Source organism: Trachurus japonicus, chromosome 1, assembly GCF_045865225.1.
Source record: "Trachurus japonicus isolate A0001 chromosome 1, Traja_1.0".
Taxonomy (NCBI): Eukaryota; Metazoa; Chordata; class Actinopteri; order Carangiformes; family Carangidae; genus Trachurus; species Trachurus japonicus.
In genome coordinates, this window is record NC_140907.1 from 36,288,028 (window position 1) to 36,300,091 (window position 12,064).

Below are 12,064 nucleotides of genomic sequence, written 5' to 3' on the forward strand. Positions count from 1 at the left end.
ATATAAGTAAATGTATTTCACATCAAGTGTTGTATGAATGTGTTGTGTTTTAATGGACGTCCTTCAGGTAACTCGTCCTCATCAGTAAAAACACAATTTTAACACCACACCACATGACGTCGCCATGGAGATGGCCCAGCATCAACAGCGCAGGTGAAGTCAACAGGTTTCTATAGAAACAGGGCTGCCAGGTGTTTTCATCCACAGTCTCAGTTTGGCTGAACTGCACCTTTATTCACCTGCAACTGTTAGTGTCAGTGATGTGATGGAGGAGGAGGATGAGGAGGAGGAAGAGCAGGAGGATAAGGAGGAGGATGAATAGGACAAAGAGGTGGAGAAAAAAGAGGCGGAGAGGGAGGAGGAAGAGGAAGAAGAAGAGGAGGAAAAAGAGGAGGAGGAGGATGAAGAGGAGGAGGAGGAGGATGAAGAGGAGGAGGAGGAGGAGAAAAAAGAGGAGGAAGAGGAAGAAGAAGAGGAGGAGGAGAGGAGGAAGGGAAGGAGGAGGTGGAGGGAGAAGAAGAGGAGGAAAAAAAGGAGGAGGATGAAGAGGAGGAGGAGGAGAGGGAGGAGGAAGAAGAAGAGGATGAATAGGACGAAGAGGTGGAGGAGAAAAAAGAGGAGGAGAGGGAGGAGGAAGAGGAAGAAGAAGAGGAGGAAAAAGAGGAGGAGGAGGATGAAAAGGAGGAGGAGGAGGAGAAAAAAGAGGAGTAGAGGGAGGAGGAAGAGGAAGAAGAAGAGGAAGAGGAGGGGGTGGTGAGAGAAGAAGAGGAGGAGGAGGATGAATAGGACGAAGAGGAGGAGGAGAAAAAAGAGGAGGAGGAGAAAAAAGATGAGGAGGAGAGGAGGATGAAAAGGAGGAGGAGGAGGTTCTACTTTAGAGCAACAGGAACAGTGAGCAGCAGGACGGAGGATCCTCGGCTGCTTCATGTTGAGTCTGTGACTTCACCGATAACGAAGAGTCATAACACCAGAGATCTACCCAAGGTCCACACACACACACACACACACACACACACACACACACTCACCCCGACACACCCGGCCGTCGCCCTGGAAACCGGGCCGGCAGGAGCAGAGGTAGGCGGAGCCTCCGGTGTAGCTGCACAGCGCCCGCTCAGCGACGTCGCAGTCGTGACTTCCTCTCTGGCAGTGATCCACCACGGGACGGTTCTCTGCTGCAGAAACACATCAACACAGTCCAGTTATTTATTTATTTAGTCACTTTAAACTCATAAATCTGTTTGTTTTGGTGCCGAAACAAAACTGTCGTTAAAGGGATAGTTCAGCATTTTGTCAAATTGGCCCATTGCCATAATCCCTATAGTCATAGCAGCAGTAGGTTTGTTACCTTTAATTGTCGGTGCAAGCTATTTTTAGAACGGTGGAGCAGAGCCGTGAGCTGCTCAGAGCTACGCTACAGAGGCTCATTATGGGATTTCTTGGTTTCCCTCATCAAACTCATCAAATACACAATCCAACAACTCCACAACGCTCTGGTGGACAAGTTGTGACCTGCACATTCACCACGCTATGAGATAATAACACAACGTTACCAGACAGAGTTGTTTTAGAGGGAAATACATGCAAAACTGCTGTTTCGCGTTGCCTTCGGGAAAATGTTTTTCATCAAGCAGTCTCTGTATTTCCCTCTAAAACAACTCTGTCTGGTAACGTTGTGTTATTATCTCATAGCGTGGTGAATGTGCAGGTCAACTTGTCCACCAGAGCGTTGTGGAGTTGTTGGATTGTGTATTTGATGAGGGAAACCGAGAAATCCCATGAGCCTCCGTAGCGTAGCTCTGAGCAGCTCACGGCTCTGCTCCGCCGTTCTAAAAATAGCTTGCACCTACTGCTATGACTATAGGGATTATGGCAATGGGCAAAAATTTGCCAAAATGTTGAACTATCCCTTTAAGCAGAGCATCATGGTTAAATCCAACAGGACCCTTCAGAACCACAACCGTTCTGACTGAGTGAGTCCTAACAGATATTAGAGTTTAATATGTTGTAATGTAATATGACATATCTTTCCCATAATGCTTTATGGTTGCAATTTGTCCTTTCAAAATAAAATATTTTATCTACCACAAAAACACAAACAAGTGAAAGCTGCTTTGGTTTCAAAATAGCCTACAAAAAGGACAAAAATCGGGGCGTTGCTTAGCTCAGTTGAGTAGGTTATAGTCCTTGCTGCAGCTGGTATTGAATCCCGACTCAGGCGGCCCTTTGCTGCATGTCATTCCCCCCTCTCTCTGCCTCCCATTTGCTGTTTCTCTCCCAACTATACTATCCATTAAAGGCGAAAAAGCCCCAAAATCGCTGGAACAAGCCATTTCTAAAAGTCAAATGTTGTCTTGTGCACTTCTGGGCCACCGTACACTGCAAAAAATCTTACCAAGAATATTTGTCTTATTTCCAGTCAAAATGTAATTTCTAGTCAAAACAAGTCTATCTATACTTAAAATAAGACTCATCACATTAAAAAGTAGCTTGTTTTAGACACTTTAAAAAAAAACTTCTTTCAAGCATATTTTCACTTGAAAAAAGTAGAAAAATCTGATAGTTGAGGATGTTTGTCTTTCTTATTACAAGCTTTTCACTGGCAGATTTTTTTCTACTCATTTCAAGTGAAAATTTGTCTGAAACGAAAGTGAAAATTATCCAAAAACAAGTAAATATTTAGGTGATGAGTCTTATTTTAAAGTGGAAAGACATTTTGACTAGAAATGAGACATTTTGACAAGAAATGAGGCAAATATTCTTGGAAAGATTTCAAGTTTTTGCAGTGTAGCTATACTACATGACAGCCAGCCAACATCAATGAGACCTCTGAGCTCTACAAACACCGTTTCTGGTTCTGGTTCTGTTTCTGCTGTGTCCTTAGCTTCCTGTCCCGAGTCTCTCCACTGATCCAGTCTCCATCTCCGTCGGACAAAAGCCCTGATTGTTGAAGTCTCTCTGGGACTTTTTACAACAACATCTGTACAACAAGAGGCTTCCTCAGACAAAGACTCACACACAGGAACTATACACCACTGCACCCACCCACACAGCTGTCCACACACACACACACACACACTTGAACGTACCGATGCAGGTCTTTCCATCGCTGGCGAACACGAAGCCGGTCAAACACTCGCAGCGCAAAGTTCCCGGCAGGTTCGTGCACTCGGCGTTGGCTCCGCAGACACCAGGCGTCTCCCTGCACTCGTCCACATCTGTCGCCACAACAACGACATGCAAGTGAATGTTTTGATCTGATGCGATATCTAGATAGCGACTCACAGTAGCATGTTAGCTAACAGTGACAAGGCAGGCCGGGGGCTAATGGTGCGCTCCATTTGTACTCGGAAGTTGGAATTTCTGAGTTCCGAGCCGTAAGTTTCAACTGGAACGCCCCCCGAGGTCGGATTTCCAACTCAGAAAGTCGGAGAATCCTCGCAACCCCCGAGTTGACTTTCCAAGATGGCTGCCCCGTGTGTAAACAGTAGTAGCTCCTGTAATATTCCATTTCTAAGCACTTCTGACTAGTTTTTGTCGCACTAAATCAGTCGTATAGTATTGTTTGGCGTATGTAAATGCTGCTAATGCATGCTAACAATAGCCTGAATCGGTTTCTTGTTTCCCGACTTTGTAACTGGAACGCTGATAGCTCGGCTTTGACGTCATTCCCAGCTCCGACTTCCAACTTCCGAGGTAAATGGAACGCACCATAACTGGGTGGCGTGCTAACACCAGGGCTGCGGCTAGCTGTTTAAAATGCGAACATCATAGACTAGTCAGTGCTAGCTGGTTCAACCTCAGTATGTGCCAGCCACGGCTGGGTAGTTAGTGTGCTAACTGGGCTAGCTGGTCAGAATGCTAATGAGGGGCTGTGCTGGAGCTAGTTAGCTAATAACTTTAGAAAACCAACCAGAACCAGCTGGTTATAGAGATGTGACAGAAACCAGTTAGAATGTGTGTTTTTCTCTATCTTTGGTACATAAACAGCTTTTAATGCTAACTTTTGCTATGTAGCATTAGCAGAACCTACAACAAGCTATTTTAAAAAATCATATTAAACATCTGACTTAAGTCACTATTATTGCTCATGAAGAAAAAACCTTTTTCTGATTTGTGAAGATTTGTTTTTTATTCACTGTTCTTTGTTGTTGTTGTTGTTGTTGTTTTAAACCATTCAAGCATTATTTGCTTGAATGGTACATTTGCTCTGTAACCTTTAACTGAAGCTGTCTGACTTTAGAATAAAACAATGTCAACTCTAGAACAAAAACCATCATCTAAACAATTTCCCACATCGTGACTAAAACAGACATGATTTAGAGCAGGGTATACATAATTATTTTACTGTATTCATTTCCGACAGTGTTCAAAACTCTGATATGAGGTTGTGTTACCGTGGCAGTAGCGTCCGTCTCCGTAGAAACCAGAGGCACATTCACAGGTGAACTGGAGGCCTTCCCCTGATCTGCACATGGCGTTGATGTCGCAGCCGTGTCGGCCGGTGAAACACGGGTTCTGCTCCGGTAGAGTACCTGTCACAACAGATAAAAAACACGTCACTTCCTCATCTTCAGAAATTCACACACACATTAAAACTGTTCCCAGGTCTGAACCGGGACAAACCGTCTCAGGTCTCTACTCTCGTAGCTTCACACACATGAATCAGAGTTTAATAGTTCTTCAGATCCTCCCCTGGTGGGTTGGGGTGAAGGTCCAACTCCTGCAGACCAACACGTCTTCAATGTTTTCTATTATTTTATAGAATAGACAATTCATATTTAGATAATAAATCTGATCGTCGGCTGCAACTTCGGTTCATTGATCAGTTGCTCCACAGCACTAGTGACTCTGAGGAGTAAAGTGACTCATCAGGGAGAAACCAAAGCGTCCTCTTGTTCCCATCATGCAGCTGAATGTTGGAGCTCCATGTTTGAAGTTTCCTCCAGGAAACACGAGCCAGATGTTTCTAGCAGCTGCCTCCAGCTGAGTCCTGTTTGTTTGTGTGACTCTGAGCCCCGGGCGTCTCGTCCACTGCCCCACCTGCTCGTTTACCTTTAACCCGTCTTTTAATCAAGAAAAAAAAAAAGGGTCATCCTGATGCCCTGCTGTGGACTGGAGGTTGGTATCTCCACGACCTCCCCCCGTCACCTTTACCCCCTGCCAACGCTCTCCGAGCCTCTGCAGCCCGCAGCTGAGGAAATACAGCCGCTACCAACAGATCGCTGTTGATCTTCCTTTGATGCTGCTCTGAAGGAGGCTCGTTTCAGTGCATTCCTCTGAGTAACAACAAATGGCTTCACTCTGACTCTGAGTGGCCTCACAGACGACTGATGTCTCTGCTAGAAGGACTTCAAACCTGCAGCTCCTGGTTGAACTTCTGTCTGAGGCTTGATCAGAAATGTTTGGAAGCTCAAAATGGATGTGAGTAATTAGAACTGTTAATTATTATTGACAATTAGACTGTCCATAGATTCTTGATTACATTTTTTTTCGTCAAAAAGTGCCCAAATGTCTTGTTTTGTCTAACTAACTTGGATTTGTACTGTAGGTCCTCTTAATTGCAAACTCGTATTTTATGCTCTATTTTAGTCTAGTTTTTACTTTATTATATTTTTTATATATATACACTCAATATTTTCACTCTCTCTCTTTTTCCTGTACTTTCTTTTATTCTTTTTTCTTGCTTTTAATTGTATGTTTAATGGTCCAAATTTTTACTATTTTGTGTTTTATTTACATTTTTTAAAATGTATGTTTTTTTCCCCCCGCATTTCCAATTCTTGCTTATTGTGTAAAGGACATTGAATTGCCCCTTGGTATGAAATGTGCTATATAAATAAAGCTGCCTTTCTTGCCTTGCCTTTTAATGTCCAAGAGTCTAAAAGACGAGTTTTCTCACGACCATCGAAGTAACTGATCAACTAATCAATGCAGTGCAATCAATTCTTGTCAGGGATTGGCCTCCATAGATGTTTCTACTAACACAAGTTCAAGTAAAAAATGGGAACACAATGCAAAAACCTTGATATGAATCACCGTTGTCCCTCGCTCATTAGCAGAATCAAACATATAGATCAGAAATCTAAACATTGTGTCTATGTTCTTTTTCCTTCAGTCAGTGTCTGTGTCGGTTTTCAAACTCACTGTGGACGGAGCCGATCTTGTTGCTCATGGCGTAGCGGATCAGAAGGTTGTCGGAGTCGAACATCACGAAGATCTGGTCCACGCTGAGCTGCTGGGTGGACGGCGCCACCCTGTTGGCCTCGTCTTGTGGGCAGCTCTGGAAGGTGATGGTCTGACGCCACTGGTAGCTCCTGGTCTCTACGGTGCCGTCGGCGGAGGTGACGGTGTAGTCGCGGTTGGAGGAGGACGTGATCACTGGAAGCAGAAATAGAAACGATGAACGATGTCTCGGCTCGACAGATTCCTTCTGCACCCGTTTACTTACAGTTTCACTCACAGTTTCTGTCGTACTGGTAGATCTCTTTGTACGGGTTGATCTGGACCGAGGATCCATGCTGGATGGAGGGAACTTGTCCCTCCAGCTCGGTGCTCACCACCAGGTGGTCATGCTCGTCGATTCCTTTGAACTGCTGCTTGATGCTCAGGCGCTCGTTTCCAGGCTGGAAGATCACCTCAGCCTGCCGGGAAAACACACCTCCTGCATGGACATGAGAGGAAACACGAGCAGTTCATCGCTGACCTCTTAAGGAAGCATTGCTAATGGCTAAGAATCAGCTGTCTAGAACCAGACAGCATTGAGCCAGTACACACTTCCTCACCGATCAGACTGAAGCCGTTCTCATAGCCCGGTTGCTCCAGGGCGAAGGCCCAGCCGATGACGCCACCCAGGGAGGACAGCGGCTGCAGGGAGGGGCCGATACCTTTGGGGATGCTGCTGATGGCCACGTACGCCCGTCCGTCATTGGCCACCACGTACGAGTGCAAGTCGTTGTTAACCAGCTCTATAGGTGAAGGAGAGTTCCCCACGAACACTCGACCGTTCACCTTTCCATTCATCCTCTGTGGCTTACCTGGACAACGACGGAGATTTGATGAGGAGAGAAGTTATTTAGACGTCGTGTTGATGCTGCGATGTAGTGATAACAAGAAACACCGAAAATGCCTCCTACCTTCCGCAACACAGTCCTTCCCGTTACCGTAGAAACCAGGTTTACAGTGGCAGCAGTACCCGTCGCTGTAATCGCGGCAGTCGGCGAAAGCTGAGCATTTGTGTCTGTTGTGGGCGCAAGTCTCCAAATTGTACGCAAACACTGGAAAAGAACCAAAGAACAAAGGAATCCAACGGAAGCTCTGGACGGGATCAAAGGAGATTTAAAAGACTTCAACCCTTTGTTCAGCGGTCGAGTGTTGGTCACTTACCATTCACATTCAGATCTTCGTCTTCATCCACCACAACGATCTGGGGGTGCTGGGGCTGGGAATGGGGTGGCACTGGTTGGACAGGCTGAGGGTTGGTGTATCGAGGTTGGCCCGGATCGGGGTTGGGGTAACTTGGCTGGACTGGAGAGTATCTAGGTTCCTCGGGTTCAGGGATGGTGTATCTTGGTTGAAAAGGCTCAGTGATGGGGTATCTTGGCTCAGGCCGGACTGGGGATCTTGGTGGAACTGTTTCAGGACTGGTGTATGTTGGTGTGACAATCTCAGATTCAGGGTATTCCGGCTCAAACTCGTCTGGTTCTTCATAATCCGGCTCTTTGTCCTCTGGTTCGACATGCCCAGGTGTGGTGGTGTCATCCTCTGGGTAACCTGGTCTGTACTTGATGGGAGCCTCTGTCGGAAACACCTCCTTCCCCTCTGGTGCAGCTTCAGCTGTCGTCGTCATCGGGGTGTCAAAGATTGAGTAATCCACCTCCTGCTCCTCGTCAGGTTGCCTTGGCAACATGGACACAGGTGGTTCGGTGGGATTGATCTCCCCTTCAGATGGGTTAGGGGTCATTCCAGGTGTGATGGCGAGGAAGACGGGCGAGGCACCGATCTCATACACCCAAACTCCTTTTTGTCCACAGTTCGTCTTTCTGGTTGGAGACATGAAAGAAGAAGAATCAGTTTCAGGGACAAAACACTCCCCATCGCCTCTACAGATTGTTCTATACAGGGGAAAAACTGTGAAACAGCAGCGGTATACTTGACTTTAGGCTCTCTCCAAGGAATGTAAGACCTTTTGAAGGGGTTCAAAGACAAATAGAGCAAAACGTGGGTCTACACAAGTTTCAGTAACTGTCAATATCAGACTGTGACAGAGCTCTGTGGAAACTTGAACATTCATGTCTAACCAATTCAAGGCAATTTCACCCCATAAAGTGTAATTGTAATGTGTTGTGGAAATATTGTGTATTAGTTATATACCATTCATCCAATGTCTAATTTGACATTAGCATTGGAACATCACTAGTTCAAACTACAAGCAACAAAAGCCAGTATTCTGTAAACCACCATAAATAAAGATTCATACTCAGTAAGTTCCTGGATGGAGGCCTCATCATCGGTGGTGGTTTTGAAGTACGTCCCCTGTTGGGTATTCCACCACCAGCCCTGCACCTCGCCTTCATTGAAGCCGGCCTCCAGCAGCTTCTGCTCTCCGCCCACTGACGTGGAGAGGAACTGCAGACCGTCTATGGGGTACAAGAGGATGGCGCAGGTGGAGGACGGCATGAAGGCCACGACCAGCTGGAAGGTGTTTCTCTGAAACAACAAATCAGATGTTGTTGAGGAACACGTCTTAGTTCTGGTCCTTGTGGTTCTGGGTCGCCACCGCTGAACCTTACTGAACCTTGATCAAAACGTGACTCAGAGAAGTTGTTTATTAAAGGATAATTTCTGTTTTTTACAACCTGGACCTTATTTCTAGCATAAAATACGATCATTTTACTCACCCAGACAACTTTGATGTCATTTGGAGTCGTGGGTTAGTAGTCAACCTACAGGCGCAGGATGTTGATAACATGCCACCACGGGCTCGGAGGGGAATAGCACTAATGTATCATAACAAAATATTGGCAAAATGAACGAGTTTAGCGGCGGATAATGTGTTATTTAGAGGCTGCATTGCGTGCCCCGTGTTCTCCACTGGGGCTTATTCCGTCAAAACGACTCCAAATGACACCAAAGTTATCTGGGTGAGTAAAATGATCGTATTTTATGCTAGAAATAAGGTCCAGGTTGTAAAAAACGGAAATTATCCTTTAACGTGGAAACGTGTACTGGACAGGAACACGACTCACCTTCACGTCCACACCATCTCCTCGTCCGAACGTCCCCTGGGCGGCCATGTTCAGCCAGGTGACGATGAGGGCGCCGTGAGGCTCCACCTCCTCGTCTCTGGGGAAAGCTCGTCTGACGTGTTGACGGGCTCGTCTCAGGACGTCCGGGCTGCTGTCCTCCCTGAAGAAGACCTTCCCCCGGCCGTCGCTGTTGTCCAGGTCTCCCAGCAGGGCAGCCATCATTTTGAAATTGGCCGGCATCTTCCCCAGGTACTCGTTCTCCGCGGGGGGTTCAACCACGGCCACAAATCCATTGGTGTTAATCTGGAACAGGAAGTGGAGAAGGTTTGTTAATGAAGAAACATTCCTGTGCATCCGGTTCTTGTTTTTCCAAAAATAAATACAGTATACCACTTATTTATTTTATGGATGGATTTAAAAGTTATAACTTAGTATCTTACAACTGACAATGAGGCTTTTTTAAAAACTCTTATTCAAACAGGAAACAAGTAATAATTTCTGTGTTTACGTCTCAACTCTGAATTTGTTGTTCGGACAGAATCGCTCCCTCTCACAGTAACGTGAAAATATTTCAGTTATGAGGAAATTACAAGGCAGATTCTCACTTACCACTTGACTTCGTATTGTCTCACAATGAGAGAGCTTCAAAATAAAAGTCATATAATTACGAGGTCTAATGATGAGGTTGGATCTAATGCTTATGTACGGTGGCCCCGAGCGGCCAAAACATTGCAACTCCAGTAAACACATTCAACACAAACAGAAGAACAAGACGAAGGCCGTGGATGTGACCTTGTATTAAAATGGTGGAGGTCTGAGCGCCGGCTGAAGGTCGGCTGCTGGTTCAGACGGGATCACACAGAGTTCAGCAGGAGCCTCCAATTAAAGCTGCAGTGAAGGTCCAGACCTCGGTCTGCAGCTCCACTCGCTTTGTCAGCCCACAGGAATTCTGCACAACGACTCCTCATTCACCCAGAAGAAAAGATCTTTAACCCCATTAACTCAAATCCGCCTCGAAGTGAACGCAGCAAATACCACAAGTTACAGTGAAGTGGAGAGAAGAGCAGCAGCCACAACAACAGCTGCTCTCAGATTCTGCTATGAAACTCTCTGATTCATTCAGACTGAAACATCTTGTACTGTACATTTTAATTACATGAATTTACATTATAGTATTTCAGCTTTCACTGAAGTTTAACCTCTGACCTTCTGCCTCTGTCCTTGTTAAATGAGTTGAATAAGAAGTGTTAGAGGTGCCGGTGATAGCCACCTGCTAACACCCGTGTGCTAAAGAACCAGGTTTCTGGTTCAGGGGTCAGCGGTCGGGTCAGTGTTGAGGCCGAGGCCGAATCAACGACCAGGAAACGGAGCTGATTTAACATGTAATATATTTACATCGTGATTATTAAATCCTTAATCACGCAGGAGAATTCTGTTGCAGTGGAAATCATCCCTCCCCCCATCTTTTAAACCCTGTATAAATGATGTTATGTCCTTCCTAAAATTGGAAAAAAAATTGAGATAGAGAGCCATCCGATTTTTCTGTTCTGCTATGTTCTGATCCCGTCTGCTGTTTTACCGACTATTTGATGTATTGCTGTCTGTCTGTCTTTTATTTATTTAAATTTATTTTCATGTATGCATTTATTTTCCCCTTTTTCCTCTGCTACTCATAGCAACTATAGGTTGTCCTTTGTTGAAGGGTCCGTGGGAGGTTTGGCAGAAGGACCATGAGGGTCACTGAGCTGGGAGAGAAAAATGGGGAAAAAAACTGAAAATGCCTTCTGTCCCATGCCTTTGTATTGTTCACTGCTCTGCTGCTTTTTCTTGAATAAAAGATGGTATAAATCATTATTCCTACTCTGATACTAATTAGTCTGTAATTTATAACCACAGTTGTAAGTGTTTAACTCTGGTTCTGGTTCTGGATCCGTGGCTCCACATGGTGCGTTCACTGTCCCCTGAGTTCAAACGACAGACGACGAAGCCTGCACTTAGTGAACCTCAGCCTGCTCTGTGTTTGTGTAAATAACACAGTTAGCGACATGCTAATGGCTTCAAAATGGCTGCTGGTTAATGAGACCCGTCGTACTCCTTCCACCTGAGGGGAGGGAGGGGGGCTAAGAGCTTCTGTCAAACTTCATAAAGGTCACTGAGTGAACTTCACACCAAACCAGCAGAGTGTTGTTGATATCCCATCAGCCTTTGCTGCTCCTGTTATTATTTACTGAAGGATTACAGGACCGCGTTTCCCAGAATGCCACGCATATTTGGATGGTTAATGTTCGACTGAGCTCAGACGCTGAGCGGAGCTGCAGCTGCACTGAACCAGCTCAGGTTAAGTTAATCATTGTAAAAGCGGCAGAGGAGAACCCATTCTCCTTCCCAGCATGCACTGGGCCAATAACATCTGTTCTGATTCTGAACACACCTGAGCCATCACCTGCACTGAGCATGTGTAAGCTGGTGTAAACAGGAAGTGGAAACACACAGTATGTTTACATGAAATGATTGCCTTAATCCAACTATAACTGGACAACTGAAGTTCTTCTAAACGCGTTAGTCCGACTGATACCGGACCTCTCCAAATCTGACTAAGACAGATATCTGACCCAGATAATGCGATTGGAAACGATTTGGAAGCGATTTTCTTCTGCATGCATTCACCTTAATCTGACTGAAACTGGACAATGGATGTGAGCTGCTTCACAACAGTTGAGATGACACAAACTGTGGCACAGAAGACGGCCCGAACCTGGCAAATAACATTTAAAAAAGCAATGTCAGCGCTGATTGAGTGCATTTCACTGCCACCA

At 45.6% G+C, this 12,064-nt stretch overlaps 1 protein-coding gene across 1 annotated transcript in view; it reads right to left on the bottom strand.

Annotated features, from left to right (window-relative positions):
- Nucleotides 1–12,064, bottom strand: part of LOC146992453 (nidogen-1-like) — a 41,804-nt gene that overhangs the window by 17,965 nt on the left and 11,775 nt on the right. The window contains exons 2-11 of the mRNA XM_085790658.1: nt 9,249–9,551; nt 8,480–8,709; nt 7,387–8,042; nt 7,137–7,277; nt 6,786–7,037; nt 6,464–6,664; nt 6,148–6,381; nt 4,398–4,535; nt 3,090–3,218; nt 1,029–1,175 (exon numbers count right to left, since the gene is read on the bottom strand). Coding sequence (XP_085646784.1) covers nt 1,029–1,175; nt 3,090–3,218; nt 4,398–4,535; nt 6,148–6,381; nt 6,464–6,664; nt 6,786–7,037; nt 7,137–7,277; nt 7,387–8,042; nt 8,480–8,709; nt 9,249–9,551 — 2,431 coding nt within the window. The remainder of the gene's footprint in view (nt 1–1,028; nt 1,176–3,089; nt 3,219–4,397; nt 4,536–6,147; nt 6,382–6,463; nt 6,665–6,785; nt 7,038–7,136; nt 7,278–7,386; nt 8,043–8,479; nt 8,710–9,248; nt 9,552–12,064) is intronic.